The sequence below is a fragment of the Sminthopsis crassicaudata genome, chromosome 1, assembly GCF_048593235.1.
Source record: "Sminthopsis crassicaudata isolate SCR6 chromosome 1, ASM4859323v1, whole genome shotgun sequence".
NCBI lineage: Eukaryota > Metazoa > Chordata > Mammalia > Dasyuromorphia > Dasyuridae > Sminthopsis > Sminthopsis crassicaudata.
Genome location: NC_133617.1, coordinates 697434153 through 697461800, shown reverse-complemented (window position 1 = coordinate 697461800; position 27648 = coordinate 697434153). Strand labels below are relative to the sequence as shown.

Sequence of the window (27648 nt, the reverse complement as noted above, 5' to 3'; positions counted from 1 at the left end):
GTTCTAACTCCGAGACAGTTGGGCCTTAACCTGAAGATGGCTGTGGACAGAGCTGCTCTCTTCCAGAGAGCCAGGGTGGGGAATATGGGTGGGGGAGGGACCCTGGAAAGGAGCCTTAGGTCCTGTTCTTCTTCAGAGTGATGAACATCTTCCAAAGAGCAACAGAACACTTCTGAGTCCCTGCCAGCAAAGCCCACTCTTGTCTTCCCCCAAGGCTGATAGGGGGCAAAGCTGGGGGCAAACACAGACGGCTAGGGCCATGTTAGGAGATGGAAGTGATTCCAATGGCACCCTTTAAGGAAGATAGAGCCATGAAGAGCTTTGCTGGCCAACTGTCATGGGCTTTGATGGTTGTACTCATCACCACCATGGACTTTTTTTTTTTTTTAGCAATGTAATCTCAAACCCCCTTGATTTCTGATAATTAGCTTTCTCCCAACCACCAAAATACTATATATCTTATGATATGCAATCATATATTAAACATTTTATATTAAATATGATTTTTTTCTTTCATAATGTCAGTGATTAAACAGACTCTTTGAAGGTATATAGCAGATCTGTTAACTACAGGGCTTCTGTCCTTTGAAAGGGGAAGGGTCTATTTGGGGAAGATAGAAAATTCTCTCCTCTTATATTGATTTGTGCTGTTATTATTTGTGTTCCTTTTAAATATTTCATACTGATTTTCCCCTGAAAACCTGATTATATTGAGAAGGAGCTTACTGTGCTCCCATGTTCAGTTTTTTTTTTCCCTGTGGGACATCAGCCTCACCCAGGAGGCTCTACAAATCCCAGCCAGCTGAATTAGCCATGAATTAGATCATGGAATGATTTATATTGATCCTATGACCAAATAAATCTCCTACCTGGATCCTTGGGTTAAAGGACTCATTTTCGATTTGAACATCAAATGGGAGGTGGGACATGGAGGAACAGGAGTCCTTCACATCGTATTAGGAGGAGAAACTCTACAACTGTCAGTTATAAAATCACTGCAAATATTATTGCAGTATAGGTAGAGAGGATCCTCCCACCTCCCTGTGTGTACTACCAGGCTTCCAAGAGAAACCACATGGTGGGTAGGAGAGTTGGTGCACAGGGGCTCCTTTCTATAATCATTGGCATATAGACCCTATCTTGAGATTTGCCTATAGCTCTTTCCCCACCCCGTACCCTTTTCCCATAAAGGGTTTCTCCCTTCCCACCCCCTCCCCTTAAGGGAAATTGTTCAAATAGCTGACAGGGGGGTTATTCCATAATAGGAATGTCTACTTTTTTTTTTTTTTTTTTTTTTTTTTTTTTTTTTTTTAAGGAAATTGTGCTAGGAATCCCTCCAATTTGAGATTTTGGTAAGATGAAGCCAAGAAACCAGCTTCCACCCCTTTCTCTGCCTATTTCCCACAGACCGTGATCGGTAATCAGGCTGAAATGCTTAGGGATTGGTAGTGGCTCCTCCTTTAGCTATCCTTTGAGAGAACCACATTTTTATTTCATGGAAGACAGAGCTCGTCACTTCGGGGAGTTCTCTGTGGAGGACGTGGTAGGCACCTTCATATATCTACAACCAAGGGAAAAACACATAGTCAGAGCCGGCAGGGCTGGAGCAGAGAGAAGACGCACAGAGGCACCTGAGATGAAGTTTACAACACAGATTCTGGGGACCACAATGAGGACCCTAACTGTGACGGGCCATCCCGCCGCAGACAAAGTCGGCTCCCTCGAGACCTGAATCTACAAAGATGAGCAGATCCTCCTAAAGGCAGTACCAAAGGGGCAACCATTAGCAGGTGGCAGCCTGGCATAGGACAGATGGCTCCAGGCTGGCCATCAGGACACCTGAACTCCCACCCAGCTTGGAAGCTTAAGAACTGGTGAGCCAGAATAAATCGTGTGACCACCTCACTGCTCTGAGACTCTGCTCCATTGCCTAAAAAATGGCCATTAATTAGAAATAGCTATGTACCCACACACATGTCTGTACATATAACATGTGTACATATACATATATGTATGTTTCTATAGGTGAACATGTATTCTATATCATATTTTAAATCTATCCATATGCAGACACATATACATATGCACATAGTGCACCTATATGTATATGTGCATATAACACAATGTATAATGTATCTGTATATGTGTGTGCATGTATATATGTGTGTGTGTGTGTGTGTGTGTGTGTGTGTGTGTGTGTTTTTACCGTATACTTCTCTAAAGATGTAGGCTATTATTCCATAGCCTCTCCTTTTAGATGGTCCTTTTTGGGGTAGGGGCTCTCATTGCCTTGTACAGAGTTCATCAAGGTTTTAATTTTTGGTCCAGTTTCTCCAAAAGATGGAGAAGCCCTCGCCCCCTTCCCCTCCCAGCCTGGGACCCCCATGACTGCCCATCAGCCAGCTACAGCTCTTGTGCTCAGCCTCTCTGGGCTGCTGGGGTCTTTGCAATTCTGCCTCTCTAGGGTAAGTAATAAGTTCTTCACGGTTCCCACGGGCCCGCCTCATAGTATCTTAATAATGTTTGCAGCTTAAGAAGAATATAACATTACTGCTGTCAGAGATGCATAACTACCTAGTGGGGGAGAGACAGGGGAGACCAGCAGCACTAAAGGGATGTCCCTGCATGGACCCCAGCAGCACCCTCCTCTGGGTGTCAGGCACCCATGGGCATTTCTCCTTTCAGGCACTGAGGGAGCCGTGTGGGCCAAGACTTTTTGCTCACACACAAGGATCCCAAAGCCAACTTGGAGATTAAAAAATGTGGTAACAGCTTCTTCCAGCCTCCTCAGCTTAAGCTTAGAGTCCTTTGCTTAGTCATAACCAATCCATGTCCTTCCACACACTGCACTCTCCTCAACCAAGTCTGCCCCAAACATAGCATGTTCCAAAAGTCTCGGTGCATTATTAAACTGTTAAGGATTAAAACTGCACTAGTGGTGGGGGAGGGAAGAAAAGAGAAGGTGTAGAGATGAAAGGAAGAGAAAGGAAGACCGGGAGAGAGAGAGATAGGGGAAAAAGAAGGGAGAGGGAGGGAGAAAGAGAGAGAGAGAGAGACAGAGACAGAGACAGAAACAGAGAAGTAGAGAGAGAGAGACAGAGAAAGAGACAGAATCAGAGATACAGAGACAGAGATAGATAGAAGAGAGAGAGAGGAAAAGATAATGAGCAAAAGACCAAGGCTCTTGGAATATCTTGTTTGTCAGCAACTCCAACAGAGGCCTCAAGAATACACACACACACACACACACACACACACACACACACACACACACACATGAATATATTTTTATACATATTCCTCCTTCCCCCTATACATACATATATTTATCCTCTCCTTTCCCTATACACACACACATACACAGACATACATATATGTAGCTATAAAGTATATACTTATTTCCTCCTTCCCTCCTATACACACATAATTATATTTATCTATCTATATTTATTCCCTCCTTCTCTTCTATACAAACACACACATACATTTACTCCCTCCTTCCCTTCCACACACACACACACACACACACACACACACACACACACACACACACACACACACAATATTTATATACACATATATCTCTGTTTATTTATTCTCTCAGCTACCTCCATATCCACCTACCCTACTTCCTGCACCCCAAGCCTGCCCCCACCCCCAGCTTGGCCACTTTTATCAATGGCATCCATGTTTCAGACTACGTCCCTGCTATGGTTCAGCTAACACTGGGCTGTGCATCTTCTCAGACCTGAGCCAGGGTCCATGTAGTATATACTATACTAGAGAGAAAGCTGGAACAGGAGCCACAGGACCTAGGCTCAAGTCTTGGCTTCCATGGGCCTCCATGACATTAGAAAAGTCACTTCCCTACAGAATGACCGGAGCTGGACTCGATGACCTCCAAGATCTTCCCCCTTTAAGCCTGGGACCTCGGGCTCACACCCAGCGTCACGGCTGGTCCGTGAGCCTGCCTGGCGCAGACGCCGGGATGAGCTTTACCTTCAGGGTCTTGTCCTGACTTTTGGCAGCTTCCATTAGTACGTAGGCCCCCTTGCTGTCACACAGCTTGTCGGCGGATCCCTGCAGCAGCAGAATTGGCAGTGTCAGTCTGGGCAGGGCCCTCTCCACCCGGGACACGGCGTTCAGCAGCTGGATGCCAAAGCAGACCTTTAATCCTGTCCGGCAGATCAGGGGATCTGAGTTGTAGGAATCGACCTGCAGGAGGAAAGGCTTAAGATGAGAGAATTCCCTTGATGGGGGCACCTGGAATAAGTTTCATTTCTATGGCCTTCAACTCCTGCTTTGCAGGCAACTTGGATTTGGTGGAAAACGAACAGTGCAAACTAAACTTTTTGTCTTCTTGACCCTGAAATAATATTTGAAAAGTGTTTAGTGCAGTGCTAGGTACAAAATAGGTGCTTAATAAATACTAATCTTCTTTCTGGCATCTCAATCAAGAAAATTTCTAATCTTCACCCAACATATATTCTTTCTTCCTTTCTCCTTATGTTTTTTCTTCTCTTCTCTTTCTTTCTCATTTTATTTTCTCCCTCTTTTTTATTCCTTTCTTTCCCCTCTCTCTTTCATTCCTTCTCCCCTCTTTCTTCCTTTTTCTTCCAATCATTCTTTCTCTTCTTTCTTTCTTGCTCCTTCCCTCTTTCCCTCCCTCTCTTCCTCCTTCTTTCCCTTCTTTTCTGTCTGTCTCTGTCTCTGTGTCTGTCTGTCTCTGTCTCTGTCTCTCTCTTCTTTTTTCCCCCTTTAATCTCCACACCTTCTGTGTTCACTCCCTCTGCCCCATCCCTCCACTACAGCCTTTCAGAGAACTCCAGGTTGTTGCCGATACCTGTGAAATAATAACCATATTGACACTCTTGCTTGAACCCAGGGAAGCTACAGAGTGGGCAGTTCCATGGCATCAAACAACCATCTGTCCAACCATCAGGACAAGGTGATGTTATGGAAAGCATTCAGGACTGGAAATAAGGAGAGATGGCTGCTGGTTCCAGCTTGGGCACTAACTTGCTCTGGGATCCTGCTGTTTGGTCCTCCTTTCTAGCACCTGGAGCCTGTGAGGTTTAGCAGGATGATCTCTCCAAGGTCCTTGCCAGTTAAAATGTTCTTTGGCATTATGAGTTTAAGTTAGTATTCTAAGATGTTTCCACTGAGCATAGTTTACAAAAAGAATCCCATAAAGAGTTTTTTAGGGGAGAGTGGAAGATCCCACATGCTACTTTGATCTAGGGGTGGCAGAAAGTATCTTATCAGATTATTGACACAGAAACTTCTCCCTTAGCTGCCAGACATGTGTAATCTAAAGCTGGAGCTAGAAAGGCCAGCTATCTACCATGGGTCAACTAAGTGGTTCGGTGGACCTGAGCTAAAATCCAGCCTCAGATACTTACTAGTTATATGACACTGGGCAAGTTGCTTCTTTCAGCCTCAATTTGCTCATCTGTAAAATGGGAATAATTATAGCACCTACCTCCTAAGGTTGTTTCGGGGATTGATGAGATATTATGTAAAGTGCTTAGCAAAAATCTTAAGGTGCTATATCAATTCTAGCTAGTATTTTGTTAGAATGTATTCCTTCATCTCTAACTTTTATATCCTCTGGTTACTTTCAAGGCTCAGTTCAGAAAGAATCAGCTTGCATGCACACACTTATGAAAATATATAAAATCTTACATATGATTCATATTGTATCCCTTCAGTAGAATGGAAGTTTCTTGAGGGAAGGGACTTTTCTGTTGCACCTTTGTAGCACAGTGCTTTGCTCGCTCACAACCATTTAACAAATGGTTATTGGAATAGACTGGACCCAGCTTCAACTTATGTCTATTAATTACCTGTGATTAGTAAGGTTTCCATGTTAGGCACTACAGGTTACAGAAATGAATAAGAAATACCTCCTTCCTCGCAAACATAAATCCGGCAGTGGAGGGGAGTAATGTTCCCTATGCAAAAGCCATGTGCTACATGGAGATGACTCTTAGTTTCTGAAGACTTTGCCATTGGGGCACACACTATGACATGTCCCAGCAAGCTCCAAAGGCTTCCAGAAAATTCTGCGTGTGTGTGTGTGTGTGTGTGTGTTTGGATGTACAAAGACCAACCCGATTGACTGTGGCCCCTGAATGGGAAACTTTTTGTCTCAACAACTCAGGAAGCTTCATCAAAGATCTCTCCTTACTCTAGTGCTTTTTCTTCTCAATTGTTAAATTGATTTTCCTAAAGCACTCCATCCTGACCATTTCACCCCACCATCCTTTCCCCTATTTACTAAACTCCAATAGTTCCCTTCTTTCTTCCTGGATCAAATAGAAAGTCTTTTGTTTGGCTTTTAAAGCCCTTCATTACCTGCCCTTTTCCTATCTTTCCATTCTTCTTGCACCCTTCCATGTATCCTGAAATCAGTGACATGGACCTTATTGATCCTTTCATAAAACACTGTTTACTAGCTCCAAACATTTTCACTATCTATCTCCCATGGCTTGAATATTCTCCATCCTTATTTCTGCTTCCTGGCTTCCCTCAAGCCTCAGCTAAAGCCCTACTTCCTGCAAGAAGCCTTCCCCCTTCCCTTCATCTTAAGGTCTTCCCTTTGAAATGACCTCTCCTTTTATCCTATATATACCTGTTTGTACCTAACTGTTAGCATGCTATGTCTTCCACTAGACTGTGAGCCCTTCCAGAGTAAGGACTGTTTGGTTTTTTGCTTTTCTTTGTACCCTGGCACTTAGCAGAGTACCTGATACATAGTAGGTGCTAAATCAATGATTGTTGACTTGATTTGACAAATGTGTAAAAGCACATTCTGCATCAAAGAAGGGAGCAGCCACTTGGATAAAATCTTGGCTCTTTTGGGGGTAGGTATTGAAGAAATACACACACACACACAAAATGGATAACCCAGGTAGGAGGTTTTAGGTACCATAGGAAGGAGACAAACAATATCACAGTATACAAGGGAGGGAGAATTCATCCCTAGTGGTGGTGGTGGAGGTGGGAAAGGATGGGACAACCACAGGAAGACTTGTGACAATAGAGTTGAGTCACATGAACCTTGATTGATAGAGATGGGGTAGTCAGAGGTACTCTAGGTAGAATGAGTCAAAGCACAAGGAATGAAAATACAAGATATGCTCAGAAAACAGAGACAATAAGTCTCATTGTAACAGCACAAAACTTGCTACGTAGAATATTATCTTCATTTTAAAGATGAGGAAATTGAATTGCAGAAAAGTGATGTGATTGTCCAAGGTCATACAGGTAAGAAGAATCAGAGTTAGAATTTAGATCCATATTTCCTCTCTTGAAAGCCCCTGACTCATTCCATTCTACCATGTTGGTTAGGTTCTACATATTTGTATATGAAATAAGACAGGGGAAAAGGCTAGAAAAAATAGCTGGTTTATAGGAGGCCTTGAAGGTCAGACTAAATAGTTGGGGTCTTTTTTGGTTTTACTTTTGGATAAGCAACAGAGAATCACTGAAGGTTTATGAACAATGAAAATGGAGGGAAATAAATATTTGTGGTTTAGTGTGTATTTGAATCTTTGTGACCTTTGTGACTTTACTTTTTTTTTTTTTTTTTTTTTTGGCAAAGATGATGGAGTGGTTTGCCATTTTCCTCTCCAGCTATTTTACAGATGAGGAAACTGAGACAAATATAATGAAGTGTCTTGCCCAGCTATTTAATGTCTGAGGCTAGATTTAAATTAAGAAAAATCCTCCTGTGTCCAAATCTAGGGCTCTGTACACCATGGCACACCTAGCTACCCAAGATAAACATAAGGGAAGATGAAGATGGACAGGGTAATTGTAAGAGACCCTAGAGGAGGAACTCTCTGTGAGCTAGTACACTAGAATGGGAGTGATATAAGGGGCAGGACTTTGTTGGTGGCAGTGGGAGAAGCTTTCAGGTCACTCCTGCTCATATCCAGCTCTAGGTTTTGGTTCTCATTAGCAATTAGCAAAAAGCCATTTAGCAAATGAGCAAACAAAATCCCTTCCTAGCTTGCTACTTGTGTGATCATGGGGGAATCACTTAAGCTCCCTGAGCTTCTATTTCTTCATTTGCAAAATGAAAAGGTTGGCCCAGATGCTTCTGAGATAACTTCCAGCTCTCTGCTGTATTCTAAAGTCCTGCTTCCTGTTTAGAGGCAGCATGGAATCAGGGAGTCTGTTGTGGGGAGCAGGAGACCTGGATTCCACTCTCCATTTTGATACTAACTAGTTGTGTGACCTAAGCAAAATCTAATCTTTAATTTCTTCAAAATGGAGCCAGTTCTAAAGTCCTTCCAGCTCTTGATTCTAAGGACAATGAACCTGACTCGTTGCCCTGGAGCTGGTTTGCATGTGCTTCGGTGGTTGGCAAGCTCAGTCCTACCCACATCAAGAGCATGACGGAACAGGCACAAAAGCTAAGGGGATTTCAGGCAGTATCCACAGAAGTCCCGTGCCCAAAACAAAGGAGACGATGGTCCGTTTGTCCGTTCACAGTCATTACAGCTCACTTCAGACTTCACAAAGCACCCTCTTCACAGCCCCTTAAGGGAGGTGGTACAAGTCTTTTCCCCCTTTTACAGATAAAGGGTACTCAGAAATTAAATGCTTTGTCAGGGGCTACATACTTAGTGTCAGAAGGAGAACTTGAACCAAGGACTTCTGACCATAGTGTTTCACCAGAATACATTTATGTACAATTTGGCCAATTTTTCAGTGCCTAGCATGGTTCCATAGGAGAGTTTAATAAATGCTTATTGATTGATTGGGGAGCTGTATTGGAGGAAAGACTTTCATGAGCTGGAGGACATCCAGAAAAGGAGGATCAGAATGGCAAGAGGTAGATGGAGGCAATCATGTGGAGGTTGGCCTGGAAGAAATAAGACTTAGCAGGGGCATGAAAACCATTTTCAGGTACCCAAAAGGCTGTCAACTACTAATCTCCCAATTCTGGGACTTTAAGTCCCAAGTAAAATCCTGCATTCTGCAGGAAGCCTTCCCCAGCTCCTCTTAATCCAGTACTTTTCCTCTTTAATTATTTCATTTTTCTCCTGTGTATAGCTTATTTTGTATATATGTATATTGTCTCTCCTATTAGGTTGTAAGCTCTTTGAGAATAGAAACTAAGCTTTTTTTTTTTTTTTTTTTTTTTTTTGTATCCCCAGTGTTTAGCATAGTGCAGGACACATAGTAGGCTCTTAATAAAGGTTTACTGATTGATTCTTGGCTCCAGAGGGCAGAATCAGGTACCATGAGTGAGGTTGTTGAGAAGTAAATTTGAACTTGATAAGCTTCCTGACAACTGGATCTGATTGTTAGAATTCATAATAATAATAATAGTCAATAATAATAGAGAACTTTAAGGTTTGTGAAAGGCTTGATTTTCCGAATCCTAGGAGGTAAGTGCTATTATTTTAGTGAGAAGGAAACTGAGGCAAATACAGTGAAGGTCACATAGCTGGAAGGGGACTGAGGTCCGTCCCCTGGGCCACAGAGCTGCCTCTGACCCAAAGTGGATGGGGCATTTTGGGAGGTATTCAGGCCCCGATTTCTGAAGCTATTCTGAGCGGAGACTAGATCTCTGGTCACATGTTGGGGAAGAGATAGACCAGATGGCGTCTAAGGTCCCCTCCAGCCTGAAATCTCTGGCCCTCCCAGGGTCACAATCTGGGCAGCAGATTTAGCTCACATTCGTTTCCATGCGAGGTGGTCAAGAATAACCAGGCTATTTGTGAATTGCCGAGGGGAGGGGCTCTGGGGGGCAACTAAACAATGTGTCACCACTGAGAATGGCAGCCATCCCCGTCCCAGCTGAGTGGAGCCGAGTTACCCACCTGGGGGCCCTCCAGTGCTGAGCCCAGCTTGGGCGGCTTGGGATGGGAGGTTATTTGGTTCTCCTGTTACAGAGCTTGAGGTTGGATGGCCCTCCAAGGTCAAGTTCCTAAGTCCCAGGGCTACTCCTTAAAATATCCTCAGGAGCTTTGACCAGATTGGCTTTTAATATCCCCTTGAAGATGCTGAGGGCTTCTCCCTAAGTTAATGGTTCCAACAGCTTTATGGTCTTCCTGAGACACAGTTCAGACCGTTTCTGGTCCTAGCCCACACTGGCCACTTCAGACAATGGCCTATTTTGAGCCTGAGTTCCTGCCAAGCCAGCAGTGAAGTCAGCAGATGTGGGGGAAAGGGCAGGAAAGAGAAGATGGGAGGCGGACTTAACTACTGTGGGTGAAAGGAGAGGAGAAGGGTACATTGCCCAAGAGTCTGTTGCTTGGAAGAAAGTAAAAAGGGTTAGGAGCTCTTGCCATGCCCCAGTGATGGGGTGCAGCTTCTAGGGGAAATGTCATGATAACCCTAAGGTTTGCTGGCCTTGAGAATGCTCTAGTTTCACAAATATTGCTGATTGTCAATCTACAAACATTGTTGGCTGTCAAATAACAATCATTGGTCAATCCACAGACATTGCTGATTGTCAGATAACAATCTGTGGCTCAGCAATAACAAAGTTTCTGAGATTATAATGAGATGCATATCAGACCACTCCTCAAATCCACCTGTAAACTAGAAAATGGGTTTATGGGTGTCTCTAACTTTTTCCTCTCAGTTCATCTTCTTGCTCCTGGGTCTTTGCTAACTCCATTTTGAAAGTTAGTTCACTGTAATTGGTGTTACAATTATAATAAACTTTATCTCTTGACTTGGAGATGGGTCTGAGCCTAAAGATGCTTTTGAGATGCTGTGTGACACTGGGGGAATCCCAACCTCTTTGGGGTCTCTTTGAACCCCAACAAGATCAAGTGTCTTTCAATTCTTGGCTGGCTTGACCTGTCTATCACATATGGTGATGCAAAGAATCCTTTGTGCCCCTGAAAGGACCACAGGGAATTGATCTTATTTCCCAGGGATTTTCAGTACAACAAACCTTTATTTTTGCAAGGAGTGTCGGGGCAAATTAGAACTCAAAGATGGCCAGTGGGCAGTGTCTGAGTTTTGAGAATTTTAAAAATAAAATCTCTTTGGAGAAACAACTTTTGAATAAATTAAATAGGAACCAATGATAAGGGCAATTTGGTGGCCTATTGGGAGCTCCAGGCCTGGAGTCAGGAAGACTCATCTTTCTGAGTGTCACCTGGCCTCAGACACTTACTAGCTGGGTGAAGTCACTAGTCTGGGCAGTTTACTCATCTGTAAAATGAGCTGGAGAAGGAAATGGCAAACCCCTCTAGTATGTTTGCCAAGAAAACCCCAAAATGGGGTCGTGGAGAATTAGACAAGACTGAAATCTTGGAACAACAAGAAAATACAAATGAATAATACAGTTTCAGTCAATACCCTAGAATTTTTTAGTAAGGTCTTGACTGAATAAAGCATTGTCCCTGCTGTCAAACCTTAGAACTTTACTTTCCCCATCTTAATTTTACAATAAGGTATAGTATAGTGAATAAGAGAGCTGGCCTTAGACCAGAGCATGTTGGTAAATGTTTAATAACCAGCTCTCTGAAAAGTAAGGGACACACTTTTAAATGTAATCTGCATCATTAACATTTTTTCCCATCAGGATCAGCAGAACAATAAATCAAGGCTTGTTTTGTAACTTGTGATTCTATAAAGGCTTATCCCCAAAACTTAACAGCTTAAGCCAGAAACACCTGAGTCCAAATTCCATCTCTGACATACACACTGACTGGGTGATCCTGGATAAGTCAATGTCCCACGACAACTCCAAAAGCATAAGATGCAGAGGAAGTGACAATAGAGGGAAGTACTCATTGGGATCACCCAACACCTGTGAAATTGTAGCTCTGATCCAAAAACTAAAAATTAGATTTTTAAATTAGGAGAGAAAATTAAATTTAATTTAAATTAAAGAGAAAATTAAATTAAATTAATTAAATTAAAAGAGAAAACTGAGATCCATTTTCCTTAGATTTTAATGGTCTGAGAGAAATAGAGCACCCACCTACAGGATAGGTAAGAATAGTAATAGTGTGTTGCAGTGTGAATTTTCAGTTCCTTTCACTGAACCTGTTTCCTCTTCTGAAATATCGGGGTGGGAGACCATAATCGTAATTAGAATATACATAACTTATTTTGAGTCTGCAAGGTTTGCAAAGCACTATATATTGTCATCTCATTTGATTTTTATAACTACCTTAGGAAGGAGGTGGTATTATCTACATTTTACACAGGAGGAAACTGAGGCAGGATGTGATTAAGTGATTTAGTCACATCTACTCTCAGACACTTGTTAGCCATGTCTAGGGGTCACATAGCTAGCAAGAGTCTGAGACTGGATTTGAAATCAGACCCTTCTGACTTCAGATCCAGGACTCTATTCACAGCTTCACCAACTGCCAATGATCTTTTAGGTTCTCTAGTCTATGATCTTATGATTTTTCATTGAATGGGAAATAAAAATATAAAACTTGTTTGCAGTAGGGTGTTGATGGGTAGTATTGCATAAATAACTATATGAAAGATTTGTGGAGCATGAGGTCCCCTGGTATAATGGAGAAAGCACTGAATGAAAACTCAATCCAATGAAGTTTGGGTTGCCCTGAGTTACCCATTTGGGCAATAATGGCCAATCCACTGTCCCTTTTTGGATCTCGGTTACGACATTCTGTTCTAAATGATGGGGTTGGACTAAAAGATCTTCAAGTCCACCTATAAGATTTTATGTTTTTAGGATCTTCCCAATTCTTCCAGTTCATGTGACAGTCTTCTAATCTTGAAATTCTCTAAGGTCCTTGCCAGTTCTTACAGTCTATGATCTAAGTTCATTTACTATTATAACATTTTATGTTTTAAGACTCTCCTTCATCTAACTGTATAAATATGTATACATATATTGGATTTATCATGTATTTTAACATATTTAACATATATTGGACTGCCTGCCATCTAGGGGAGGGGAGAGGAGGAAGGAGGGGAAAATTTGGAATAGAAGTTTTTACAAGGGCCAATGTTGAAAAATTACCCATGCATATGTTCTGTTAATAAAAAGTTATAATAATAATAATAAAGATTCTCCTTCATCTGAGGCATTCCGTATTTTAAGGCCCCTACCATATCTTACATTTCTTCTAGCTCTGACCTATTTTCAAAGTTTTCTTCTACTTATAATCTCAGTTCTAAGATTTCTTCTGACTCTGACATCCCATGTTCAAGGCCCCTCCCAATTCCAACACGCAATGTTCTAAGGTCTTCTCCCAGCTCTAACTTTTCATGTTCTAGAGTCCTTCTAAGCCCTAACATTCTATGCTTCTACTTGATGAAGCTGGCTTGACAAGCCCACATGGGTATCAGCAGAACTCTCTGTATTCTGTATTCTCTGGAGTACTCAGCTCTAGGTGGTATATTGGCAGACAGCCCAGTCTTATTAAAGGTTGCTTTACATTTTTCATGTTGGTGAGTCTGTCTTCCCTCTCTGGTGTACAAGAGACAAGAACTAAAAAAAAAATTAAACATTGTACCCAGGCAAATTTTGTGAAATATAATAATGACATGGGTTTTGCAGAAAATTACCTCTCCATATTCATGTCAAAAGAGTCTTGGTTGTTTCTGGGAGTGCTGGATGAGAGTATTCTCGGGGGCTGAGCTTGCTTATTGCCTGAGGAACTGTCTTAATACTTAAGAAAGTCCCCTCTACTTTGTCTGCAAAGAAAACATTATAGTAAAGAAAGATCTCTGCACAAGGGAATGGCTTCCAGACAGAGTCCAATCCCCAGCCAGATATGGAATAAGGTAACTTCCTACTCCACTCTCTTAGTCAAATCAGAACATCCCAATGCCAGTGGCAGCTAGTGACCATAATCTTTGGACATTGGATCATAGAATTTAGAGCTAGAGCCATCTAGTCCAATCTTCTATTTGTATATGTAAGGAAACTGAGACCTGGCAGGGTTAAGTGAATGGCTCAGGGTCACACAGGCAGAAAGCAGCAGATTGGGGATTCCAAACAAGGTTTTTACCACTTCATTCCATGATCTTTGGTGAAAGAAACATTCATTATGAACAAGGGATTCTGTCCTAAAGAATGCTACAATTTGAGGGAAGGATAGCTGTTGATGAAATATTATAATTGTTGGTAGAAAATTAGACAGGACTAACCTAAACTGAGGGCTTGATCTTAAAGAAAAACTAATCAAACACTTATAATATGATATAACATATATCATTTATCATATCAATATATACATAATATGATATAATATTATATTATTTACAATAATATAATAAAAATTATCATCATTTATTATTGCAAAACATCATTTTTTGAAGATCAAGGTTAAAACTACTAGATAATCTTACATTTACTAGAAGGCATCAAGATTTAGCAAAATATTCTCAAAATATTCTGCTAGAAAGGGACTGTTGAGATTTGTCTGGCCCATAGACACAGATCTTATAGTTGGAAGGATGTAGATTTAGATTTGGAAGAGATATTAGGAATGATTATTTTATTATATAGTCTTTTTTTTTCCTTTTTCTGAGGCTGGGGTTAAGTGACTTGCCCAGGGTCACACAGCTAGGAAGTGTTAAGTGTCTGAGATCAGATTTGAACTTGGGTCTTCCTGAATTCAGGGCTGGTGCTCTATCCACTGTGCCACCTAGCTGCCCCTATTCCCCTATCATTTAAAAGAAGATCCTTGGAAGGGTTAAATGATTTTCCCCAAGATTTAGGATTTGAACCCAGGTTCTCTAACTGAAAAGCCAATGTTTTTCCTCACACTGTCATCCCTTCTCCCCTCCCCCCAAACCTATGCTTTCATACAGAGTTCTCAGTGAGGAAATTTCCTTTACTAATGCAGAACATCCATTGTACAATTTATCATCTTAAAGAGATATCTGGGAAATTGATAAATTAAATGGCTTGCCCAGGGTCACACAGACAGCATGTTTTGGAGACAGATCTTGAACTGGGGTCATTCTAACTTAGAAGTCAGCCTCTATGACATCATTGTGTCTTTTCACTTTTTCTCAGAAGAATCCTAAAGATTATCAAATCCAAACTCCCTTCCCACACAATTCCACTCTGCAACATTCCTGACAGAATCTGGTCTGGGCTTGAATATTTCTAGTGATGGGGAGGTCATTATTCATAAGGTAGCCTTTTTCATTATTGGGTCACTGTAATCATTATGGATGGCTAGCTGGTTCAGTGGATAGAGTTCTGGGCCTGGAGTAAGGAAGCTTTCTAAGTCCAAAGCTGATCTCAGACTAGCTGTGTGACCCTGGGCAAATCACTTAACCCTGTTTGACTTAGTTTCCTCATCCATAAAATGAGAAGGAAATGGCAAACCATTCCAATATCTTTGCCAAGAAAACCCCAAATTGGGTCACAGAGAGACATGACTGAAGCAATTAAACAACAAAAATTGTTAAAGAGAACTGTCTTACACTGAGTCAAAATTTGATCTGTAAGAGCTACTGATTAATTCTAGTTCTGACCTTTTACATTGTTCTCTAATTCTTTTAAGACAGCTATCATGCAGTCCCCTAAGTCTTTGTTCCTGGCCAAACACCATAAACCATTTCCCCCTTTTAGAAATCAGTTTCCTTATCTCTAAAATGAGAAGGTTAATTTAAATGACCTCTGTAGTCTTTTTTAGCCCTAAAATTCTGTGTTCTAGGGTCCTTTCCAGTTCTTGCATTTTATGTTCTAAGGCTCCTTCCAAATCTGTTATTCCATTCCATCCAATGAGCATTTATTAGGCACATACTGTAGCTACAAAAGCAAAAATTTAATATTCAGTTCCTTTAGAGAGTTTTCATCCATGATGCTGGGGAATATCATGTAATTTAAGAAATTAAATATAAAATACAAATTAATTTTGAGGGGAAGAGTATTAGGAACCCATCAGGACAGGCTTTTTTTAGTGGTTGTATTGGAACTGATTGAGGGAAGCTAGGGATTCTATGAAGTATAAGTTAGGAAAGAATGCATTTCAGGCATTGGAGATGGCATTCCATGTTCCATGTGACCATCTCAGGACACAGATTCCTTCCAGTTTAATATTCTAAACCAACCCATTCTTCTAGAGTCAAACACATTTTAAAACTATGTCAAATACTCAACTGGTCGTTTCTAAATCCCAGGATGCCAAATCTATAGCTTATGATTGCCAGGATGCCATTTTTTTTTTTTTGGCTGATGCAATTGGAGTTAAGTGACTAGCCCAGGATCAAGCAGCTGGAAGTGTTCTAGATATCCGAGGCCAGATTTGAACTCAGGTCTTCCTGACTTCAGGGCTGGTGCTCTAAACACTGCACCACCTAGCTACCCCCACCCCCCAGGATGCCATTCTTTATTTTCAATGTATTTCCTTTGGGGCTAAGGTCAAGCTTTGCCTGACTTTATTTCCTCATCTGTGAAATGGGGCTGAAAATAATAGCTCCCTATTATTATAGCACCTACCTCCCCAAGTTATTGTGAGGATCAAATGAGATAATATTTGTAAAAATGCTTTATAAACTTTAAAGAGCTATGTAAATGCTAGCTGTTATTATTAGGTTATGTATGCAAAGAGCTTTTCAAACCATAAGGCACTGAATAAATGGAAGCTATCACTATTATCCAGCCTGATCTATCCCTTGCTTAGGAGCACATCAGTTTGTGGGGTTCAGGGAGCAGCCGAACTCAAGAATGGGTTCTATCAATTTTTGTTAAAGTCAATAAGGGAAGAGCAGTGGGGGGAAAAACATCAAAACGGGGCAGGTGATTCCACAGGCAGACACTCTATTCCCGTGGAGTAATATAAAGGAACTCAATTCACATGAGCTGCCTTCCTCTTTTCCCCCCCCCCCCCAGCCCCCATTCAGCCACCTCCGTACAATGCAGCACATGAGGAGAGATGTTCTAATAGGCTTCGGGTTGTGGTTTTTATTTTTTTTTTTAAGCAACAAGGAATTTTTAGCTGCAGCAAACAGAAAAGTCTTTTGTGTGGATTATAAAATATGAATGATGGATGTTCATAAGCTCAAAACAGCTAAGAAAACAGTTTTTATTAGAAAAGTAATGATCCTTGCAAGGAGGGAGTCTCTGCAGAAGGCTGTGTAGGAGGAAAGGGGTTAGCATTAGCTGCTGGATGGCTTAATTAGAGGTTTTCATTATTTCCCATCTTTCGTATCCACAGCCAAAGTCTTTCTGAAGACACTGGCCAGTGACCAAGAGGGCCTGAACCTGGGTCTTTGGGAAGCACCTTGTGGATTGTCTTTGGGGAATAATGGAGAAAGACCTGTTATGTATGGCTGGAAACTGGTTCCAGATCATGTTAAGGTGATGGGGATACTTGTTCTTTTTTACTGGGGCCAGAAGGAGGGAGGGGAAAATTCTAGATGGAAAACAAAGTAAGCAAAAGTTATTAACTTATAACTGCGGCTTGTATGCATATAACTCACCATATGGCCTGCCTGTCATGATTATAAACTAGCAAGAATGCTCTTGGAGGGCATCCCAAAGATATTTATAGAGGGCAGAAAGTTGGTTCTGGAAAAGGAATATATTTGACATGTAAATAATGGATGTCCCTAGGACACTATGCACTCAGAAACTGTCTTATCATAACTGCCACCAGAGAGTTGAAAGTCTCAGCTAAAAATATTTCAACATTGAAACAAACCAAAATAAAGTCAGTGGATCTGACTTACAGCACTTGGACATATATTGATTGCTTGGGGGGAGGGGAGGGAAGAGGCAGTCTCGTTCAAAAGCACTCCTCCTCCAATAAAGTTGACCAAGGGCACCCATACAATCTCATGGGTTCCCAGAGGGAAGAATTGGGTCATCCATTGGGTTATTCCATTCATTCCATTCAGTAGTCTGTAAGCTTCCTGAGAGCAGGAACTGATGGGTATTTATATATATAATTGTATTTACATATATATATATATATATATATATATATATATATATATATATATATATATATATATACACCCAGATCAATAGCCTTGTACATGATGGGTGTTTATGAGATTTATGATGAGAAATAAGGTGAATTCTGAAGAATATCTCTGCAAACAGAATGCTCAATCCAATATTCTTTTTTTTTTTTTCTTAAATTTATTTATTTATTTATTTTCCTGAGGCTGGGGTTAAGTGACTTGCCCAGGGTCACACAGCTAGGAAGCGTCTGAGACCAGATTTGAACTCGGGTCCTCCTGAATTCAAGGCTGGCGCTCTATCCACTGCGCCACCTAGCTGCCCCACAATCCAATATTCTAATCTATCTTTCCTGCATTTTATGAAATGTCAAAGCTGGGAGTACAAATACCTGTACAAAAGGGAACTTTAGGACATAAAATGTTATCAGGCTTGAAGGAACTTTGGAACACAGAACATTAGAGCTATAAAGGATCTTAGAACACAGAATGTTAGAAGGGACTTGACAGTTCATCTGGTCCAAACTTTACATTTTATAGATCAGGAAACTGAAGCCCATAGAGGTGAATGCTTACTTAGGGTCATATCTCACACCTTAAATATAGAGTCTGATTTTTAAATGATCATGTAGACAAATGGTATAAACAGACAGACTAGGTTATTCTCTGGACCACTATTTTGATTCTCACCCACTTTTAATGCTTATTATTGATGCTGACTCACATCTAATTCTTTGTGACTCCATTTGGGGCTTTCTTGAAAAAGATACTTGAATGTTTTGTCATTTCCTTCTCCAGCTCATTTTTACAGATGAGAAAACTGAGGCAAAGAGGTTAAAGTGATTTGTGCAAGGTCACACAGCTAGTAAGTATCTGAAACCAGATTTGAACTCCAGAAGATAACTCTTCCTGACTCCGGCTATACAATCTATTCACTGCATCTCCAAACTGCCCCTTCAACAGTTCTGGAGACCCACAAATACCCCTGCCAAGGTTTTCGCTGAGCTCCATGCAAGGCAACCTCTTTGAGTTGGCAGCTACGAGAGCAAGAAAGATCACCCCACTTGGTTGGACTCCTTGGGTCTGTTGCAAGGTAGCTTGCCACAGACTTCCCAAAAGATCCCCCTTCTGACATTCAAATGACAAAGCAAAATCTGGTTACAAACAGACAGATTTCTAAACATCTTTCTCCTCTTTGAAATGTCCTCATATCCTGCTTGAGACTCTTGCTTTGTTGCAGCAGGTGAGTTGGAGAAACATGTCTTCCACTTGCTATTTCTATGGTCTGGGAAATGCCTGTCTATAGTTGAGAAGTTTGTTCATGGAAATAATAATGAGATCTTAAAGATCTTACTTGAATGAGCCATAACGTGACCTGGTATTTAGACTAAAAGCCCTGATGGTAAGACTTTTCCTGGAATATATTCCTTTTTTCTGGCTTTGTTTACTTCAAAGTTAATGGGAGAGTGTTCAAGGGAGACACAAACTTTACAGCCTACTGGTTCACATCTAAGGCAATGAAGAAGAATATACTAAACAAAGAGAGCTCTGGGTCAGGCTTGCTTCTAATCTTACTCAGGCATGGCTTTCATGTACATTCACAACTGGGGGATTCATTAGATCCTCTGAACTAATGATATCACTTAACTGGCCAATGGAGTAGGAAGCAGTAGCAAGGAGAGAAAGAGGGATGGATGGAGGGATGGCAGGACCTGCCTATCACACTAATACTGTAATTTTACTTTTATCATCCTCCTCCTCCTCCTCCTCATCATCATCCAGATTTTGAAAGTGCTTTTTGAAGCTTTACAAAGTTCTTTGCCTGAAGCAATCTTGTGAGTTAGAATTGGTGAAGGATTGCTGAATTTGGAGAGAAAGTCAGTTTTAATTCTGTCCCAGGTGAACTTCCCCTTCTACATCCATAATCTTCTAGTAACTGAAGGCCCCTTCAACTTAAAATCCCAAGGAGCTAAGAATTCATGCACTTAAACTTGAATCTTCATGAATTTTCCTCCCTCTGGGACTCAGTTTCCTCATCTTTCAAATGAAGAGATTATTAGGTGACTAATCTTCTATATATGATGATAGTCTTCCCACTATACCACATTGCCACTCTAGCTTGCCTCATGAGGCTCTGGATTTCATTTCACTTGATATTGTTGTTGCTGTTCAGTCATTTTTCAGTTGTGTCCCTTCTCTTCATGATCCCATTTGGGGATTTTTTGGCAATAATCCTGGAGTGGCCCATCATTTCCTTTTCCAGCTCATTTTACAGATGGGAAAACTGAATAAATAGGATTAAGGGACTTGCCCAGAGTCACACAGCTAGTAAGTGTCTGAGGCCAGATTTGAACTCAGGAAGATGAATCTTCCTGAATTCAGGTCCAGCAATCTGTGCAATATGGTGCCACCTAGTGTCATTTAACATAATTATTACAGGGAGGTAAAATTCAGATATCAAGCCTCTTAAGGTAAAACTACTACAGCTCTTTCATTTTCTTCTTTCTATCTTAGCCAATTTTTTAAAGGTGCAAAAATAAACACTCTGTAGTCTACACCTGGATGCTTCCTCCCCAAAGGTAAGAGCTTTTGTCTTTGTGGCACTATCAGTGCTACTCCTAAACTAATTGACTTTAATAGAGATTTTTTTCATCCAAGGAAGGGCTATTATTATGAACAGCCCCAGGCTGGTAAAGAAATAACTGAAATAGATGAGGAAATTGAAAGTCATAAAACTAGAATGTGCTGGAGACTGAATTTGAACTTGAGTCTTTCTGACATTAGGCATCTCATAGCTACCTAGATAAGCTCTTTGAGAGCATTTTTCCTTTTTCTTCGTACTCAGCACTTTGCAATGTTCCTGGCACATGGCAAGCAATAAACAAATAAAGATTGATTCATAGAGTCAATTAACAAGTCAGGGGTAGATGAGTGATAGTCCACCCTAATCTATTATCATTATTAATAACCAACAAGACATCCTCATTAAAAATTCCCAAAGAAACTCACCTCGGTCTTATTTCGGGAAATCACATTGGAGTCGATGGACCCCAGGGACAGGTTGGGGAGAACAAGGTTGAGAACTTTCGCAGCGAGGACCTAGGCAGGAAGAAATAAATTGGGGTGAGGAAATGGTGGGATTGTGGCAGGAACAAACATCTCCAGAATGACAGTTTACAGTAAATTGTGGAAAATGCCACCAAAGCTGAACATCTGCCAGGTTCACGTCCTGAGATTGAGCACTCTGCAAGCAATGTTCTCGAGGGCTTGGCGCGTTCTAATTCACACAGCTGCGAACCAGCTTTGGCTCTTGGCCATTGTGGGTGAGCTGAGGAGAAGTTTTTGCCTGACTTGCTGCAGTCACACACACACACACACACACACACACACACACACACACACACCAGCTCCTTGCTAAATTTATTTTCCGTGGTTGCCCTTCCCACAGTCATTCAGTGATTCTACAACCAGGCCTGGTTCCTTTGACTTTGACTGTATTCTTTATGAGAATCAATTCCCAGGCCTGGCCGCAAATAGCAGAAGGTATTTGACCTTGATTTGAGGAATTGATTGGCTAACGGTCATCCAAGACCACTTAGAATCAGATACCCCAAAAACTATTAGAACCTTTTGAAAGGGACTGCAAAAATCACCTAATCGAATCACCACCTCATTTTATAAATGAAGAAACCAAGCTTTAGAGAGAGAGAGAGAGAGAGAGAGAGAGAGAGAGAGAGAGAGAGAGAGAGAGAGAGAGAGAGAGAGAGAGAGAAGTCCTATACTTTTCTCATCACTCCCTGGATGCCTCCAATAATTATCTTCATTTTACTCATGAGAAACTGGGGCTCACAATAAAGAAGCCCTTAGCACACGTTGAATTTCCATTCAGTCCCATGCTCTTTCTGCCAAGTCCTTCATCTAAATTACATCTGGTCTGAGCATCTCTGATCTTAGAACAGTGTTCTTTTAATCAGATGGTAATGATGTTATTCTTCAGTCATTTCTGACTCTTTGTGACCCCATTTGAGGTTTTCTCAGCAAAGACATTAGTTTGCAGTTTCCTTCTCCAACTTATTTACAGATGAGGAAACTGAGGCAAACAAGGTTAAGTGACTTGTTCAGGGTCACACAGCTAGTATGTGTCTGAGGTCAGATTTGAACTCAGGATGAGGAGTCTCTATGCACTATGATCCCACTTAGAGAAGATAAACACCTCACTGTTGTTTTTTTTCCTTTTTCATCACCTCATTTTAGGAGGGTGAAAAAGCACCCTATCTCTAGATCAATTTTGTTCAAAATTTCTGACAGAGATTGTGTTTAGCTCTCTAGTCTCTTGGGTATAAAAGGTGCTATTTCAAAAGTGAGCTGGAGAAGAAGCTGCTTTGCTGAAATTAGAACAGCTCTAAAGGAGGGGAATGAAGGGTGAGCAATGAAATCCTTTGCAAATGTCATTGCACCCCCACTCCCCTTCCTGGAGGCAACCCTCTGTCCTTACTAAGCAAGGGAACCTTTCCCCAATCAGGAATCCCTGGAGGCACCTAGGGAGAAATCAAAAAATTATTCATGGACGGAATTTGAATCTATTTCCAATATTTTCTGCTTGAAATGGGCCTGTATATTTATTCATGAAAGACATTGTGATTTACGGGACAACACACTGGCCTTGGAAGCAGGACACACGGGTCTCTGCCCAGCTCTGTTTCTTGTTGGAACGTCAGCTTGGTGGCTGGAATTGGAGATCTCTCTCATCCTTACTCCTGCATCTCACACCCCACTTATGCCTCAAGCCATCAGTCCCCATCAACCAATAAAAGAAAGTAGAATTAAGACTTTATGATGTGACATTTTTTTTTTTTTACCACCACCTGATTTCCTTTGGATTCTGAGCACACAGACACTGGGTAATATTTTTATGGAAATACATACTTACCTATATCCTTGTACCTAAACGTGAAAGATTTCCAACTGTTCCTTTTTTAAAACCAAAACATTTAGTAAAGCAAAGTGCCAAAGTACAATGTCTTCTTCCCAAAGGATAGTAAATATACACGAGAGGACAAAGATGATAATGAAAACAAATCTTAAAGCGATGATTGGTTTCTGCTAAGGTTCAGAAGCAAAATTGCCCACACCAAACTCCAGCTGGTTTGTGAGAGTAAATGGAAAAAAAGGGCAGGGATAGGTGGATGATGGCTAGAAAAACATTTCCATTCTCATGAAAATGACTTACTCCCTTGTCTTTCTCTTATTGTATGTGAAGGGAAAATTGAAAACAGCAAAGTCTCTTAACCACAGGATTTTTTTTTAAGAAGAGATCTTTATAGAATAGGAAAAAAGAAGCTAATTTCTTTAAGAAAACTACTACCTTAATTCTTTATTATAGCAAATTTAATAATCCATCTCTTATGATAAGGATGTATGAATCCTCATCAACACAAGATTTATTAGGTACTGAACAACCCCACTGCTAGGTGGGACATTTCAAGCTCCTTGTGAATGCTCTGACTAGATCTGCTTTCAATGGTCCATTACTTTCTTGAGCACAAACAGAAGGGATAATTATGATAATGCATCACTCGTAGTACTGCAGGAAGAGGGTGGATGGGTCACTGAATCCATTTAAGTACTATATCTTTTGAAAAAGACACATAAAGTAAGTCATTTTCTCTCCTCCTAAAGTGGCTGGTGTGAGCTAATTCCTGGGGGTGAGGGAGCTGCTGAAAGGATTCGGGGCTGCTTCCTCAAGAATGAGGTCATAGGAGTGGAACTTACAACCACAGCTTTTAGAGGTAAAGGCTGGTGGAAATGCTGGTGTCATAGCAACAAGAACTGCACACACAATTATATATGTATATGAGAGCTAGCATCCCTCCAGACTGCAATGTGAATGAAGAAGTTACAGTATTTTTTATGGGTCTCTCCAGGAAGGGCACTGGACTGCACATTTCACATTCCATATGAAATAAGGGAGAAGGAAGGAGAAAAGCATTTATTAAGTTCCTACTCTGTGTCAGGAATCATGCTATACAAATATTTTCTCATTTGGGAGATAAGCTATTATGACCCCCATTTTACAAGTGAGGAAACTGAGGTAGACAGACTTGGACAGTGTCACATAGCTATTAAGTCTCTCAGGCTGGATTTGAACTCAGATCTTCCTAACTCCAATTCTATCAACTGTGTCGCCTGCTCCTGCATGATAATAAGAGATAGTACTTACTCTCAAAAGAACTCAAGTTTTCAGAGGGAGAACTTAACCTTAGAGCAACAATGTTTTTGTCAAATGCAAACAGCACCCCCCTCCGCTACTTTTTCTCACTATTTAAGATTTTTATTCTCATCATGTTTTATCTGTTTCATTATCATCACATTTTGGATTGAAAGAAAATGGCTGCAAGTAAAGGGAAGGGACATTTAAGCAGAAAGAGTAGAAGATGCTAGGAGCTACAAAATGAGAAAAGACACCAAGGAAGGGGCTAAAGGTCCCGAGAGCCGAGGAGAGCAGTGAGACAGGATACCAAGAGGTAGGAGAAGAAATGGACACCTTCAACAATGAAGTGAATTGTAATCAGATGCAGCTGCAGTGATCTCAGTGGCCTTTGCTGCTGCTTCTCTCAAATCATTAGTTCCCAATTCAACAGCTGTTCCCCCAGAGTCTCAGCAGCAGATTTAAAGAAGAAGGAAGAGAGAAAGAGAAGAGGATGGTAGAACGTTGGTTGTGGTGGTGAAGCTCACCCAAATAATGAATGGACTCCAATGAGCTGCTTTGGCTGTGGCTGAGTGCAATATTCCTTTCAAGTCGTACAATGATTCCTGGAATAGTAGTGGAAAAATCCCAAAAAAGCTAAGTTCAGCAAGTGGCCAGCACCATGGATAGGTAACTATCTCCTTGAGAAGAGAATCTATCCAAAAAGCCAGTAAGTGTCTAATACAGAGAAATAACAAGGCAGGCTACAAATCTTCTTGATTATATCTGTTCATTTCTAGCATTGATTTTCTCTGCCTATTAATAATGTAGATGATATCAGAAATGATAATGAAAATGCTGAGAGTATTTAAAGCAGCAGCTTCGTGGGGAAAAGCTGGACTTATATCATTATGCCCAATGAGGTCATATCCAGAAGAATATAAATGTTTTTTCCTTCCAATTTGTTCATAAAAGGACCGTCATCCATGAAAGAAGAAACAAATTTCCACAAACCAGAGAACTTGTGACTGAATAAACTAATTCAGCCTTCTGATTAGTGAAAAACTCCAGCATTGCAGGGAGCCCTTATACATGTTTTAGAAAATGAGTACTGGAATAATGATTCAGTGGCATTCTAACTTGTTCCTGATATCAGTGAAGCTCCTGCCACTCCAGGCACTGTAGTCATTCAAAAAGCCTATTGATCCAAAATTTTAATAGCTCCCTAAGATCATTTTAAAATCTCTGATGGCAAAAGGCTTGACACGAGGAAAGGTAATTACAATAACAATAATTCTAAATGGATTGGATAGGAATAAATGGACAAGCAACAAAAGTAATTATAGGAATTTCAGAATTTAGAAATCTCAGAGGATCTGGTAGTCTTCAACAGTCATAGTAGCATGTAACCTGCTTTATTAGATAACAGTCACCATATTTCAGAATTGGAAGAGGCCTTACAGATGATTTTATTCCATCAAGGAAACAGTCCCAGGGAGAGAGATTGAATTCTAGATATTCAAAGAATTGACCTTTCAGACCCAGAAAGTCTTGAGAACACATGGGAGAGACATAGGACATGGTAGATGCCTTTCAAATATTTGAAGAGCCGCCCTATAAATAAGAAATGAAATCTGTTCTCTGCTTGGTCCCAGAGGATAGAAAGTTGTAAAGAGGTAAATTTAGTCTAGATGAAAGGAAAAGCAAAAAATCTCCTAACAATTAGAAACATTCCAAAGTAGATCAGACTACCTTGGGGGAAGTAGAGGGTTCTCCCTAATTAGAGTCTTCATGCAGGACAGAATAGAGATGCAGATTGGGTGAGGTCACCTAGGGGATTTCTTACAACTTTGTGATTCTATGATAGAATGTCAGAGCTGAAAGGAATATTAACACAGAATTTTAGAATACAAGACAGTTGGAAGATCATACATTTTAGACCATAAAGAGATTGAATGAGATTACAGAACAGAGTACCTGAGTGGGAAGGATTTCAGAATATGCAGAGTTAGTGGTAGAAGGAGACCTTTGAATGGAGAATGTCAGAACTCCTTCAGAATCATCTGGCCATACCCCCTCATTTAATAGATGAGGAAATTGAGGCTCAGAGATTTTCTTAGGATCATATAACCAATCAATGGCAGGGTCATTATTAGAATACACATCTCCTGAGTCCAGTGACCTTTTCATTGGTATTCTTCTCGAATGGAATGGATCACCAGATAGTCAAGTTACATGAGAAGTAAAAGTATACCCTGTACTCAAAAATAACATTTATCCATCAAATATGTAAGACCTCAGGACAGGCTTATTCTAGAAAAAGTATCCAGCTAAATTTCCTGGAGAACCAAGTTGAAGAAAAGAACAATATTCATAGAGAAGAACTGTGAAAACTATATCCAAATCTTGACTGAGAAGGATATATTCTTAGCAAAATCATATTCAAATGACCCTCAAAGTCTGGAAAAATGGATTCTAAGTTATAAAACAGACTCATGAAGGTTAAAAGTAAAATTAAATTTCATATGTCTCAATCAGTGGCACAAAGAGGCTGCCAAAGATGAAAGGTCATGGTCATAGCGGGCCTTCCAAGATTACTATGTCCAAATTCACTGGAAGAGCACCAGAGATTGGCAAGGCTCTTGGGTGAAGGCCAATCAGAGGCACAGATCTCAGTAGAGAAACTAACTGTTCTAGATGGAGTGAAAGGGAGACTAACCAGAGATGAAAGAAAATGGATGGGATAAACATGAGCAAAATGGGGTAAAATGAGATGTGTGGGATCTGCCACATGGATGATACATGGATGCTGTTTTTATGGGGACCTTCAGGAGAACTTGCTTTATCAAATAAGCCTTTGGTTCAATCTATCAGTAGAGTGCTAGTTGAGGTCATGCAAGGTATAAAGGAACAAATTTTGGAAGTCTATTTTCCAGCTTTCACAGAGAATACCTAGACTGCTCTGGCCCAATGGGAAAGATGACACAGAGATAAGGGAGAGACTTTTCATATAAATGATGAGAAGACTAAAAGCCATATTATATGGCAATCAGTTGAAGGAACTTCAGATGTTTAGACTGGAGAACAGAAAACCAAAAATTTCAGAGGAACAGAGATAGAGACAATGAATAGAAATCATTGTAAGGCAGATCAAGATGAAGAATTATTGGAACTGTCTGAAAATGAAATGGGCTTCCTCAGGAGATGTTAATTCTTCTATCACACTGGAGGATTTTGTAGAAGGGACTCATGAATTAGGCAAGGAATCAGGTTCTGTGAGGACTCTTTCAATCCTGAACTTTTCTTCTGCTTAAAGACTCCAAGAGTAAAAGGGGCATCCAGGGGCATGTTAGTAAATATTTAACACTGCATACATGACACATTTTAAGTGTAATCTGTTATTAATATTTTTCCATCACTTTTTAAAATCTATGACAATCCACAAAAATAAATAAAACTTAAGATTTTATAATTTAGAAGAATCAGTAAGATAAGTTTTCTCAGAGTTGCATAAAATATGTTGGCCTTCTAGACTAAACATGAATGTATACAGAAGGGATTGAATTCAGCCT

The 27648-nt window shown here is 40.6% G+C and overlaps 1 protein-coding gene across 6 annotated transcripts in view; it reads right to left on the bottom strand.

Moving 5' to 3' along the window:
- Positions 1-475: 475 nt before the first annotated feature.
- Positions 476-27648, bottom strand: part of MGLL (monoglyceride lipase) — a 179891-nt gene continuing 152718 nt past the window's right edge. For 3 of the 6 annotated variants that reach the window (XM_074283763.1, XM_074283765.1, XM_074283764.1), the window contains 3 exons: positions 20899-20988; positions 4000-4215; positions 476-1561 (listed from right to left, as the gene is read on the bottom strand). In XM_074283763.1, coding sequence (XP_074139864.1) covers positions 1436-1561; positions 4000-4215; positions 20899-20988 — 432 coding nt within the window. In that variant the 3' untranslated portion in view covers positions 476-1435. Of the gene's footprint in view, positions 1602-3940; positions 4216-20898; positions 20989-24624; positions 24703-27648 lie in introns of all 6 variants that reach the window. The other 3 variants (XM_074283768.1, XM_074283762.1, XM_074283766.1) reach the window with 2 other exon arrangements.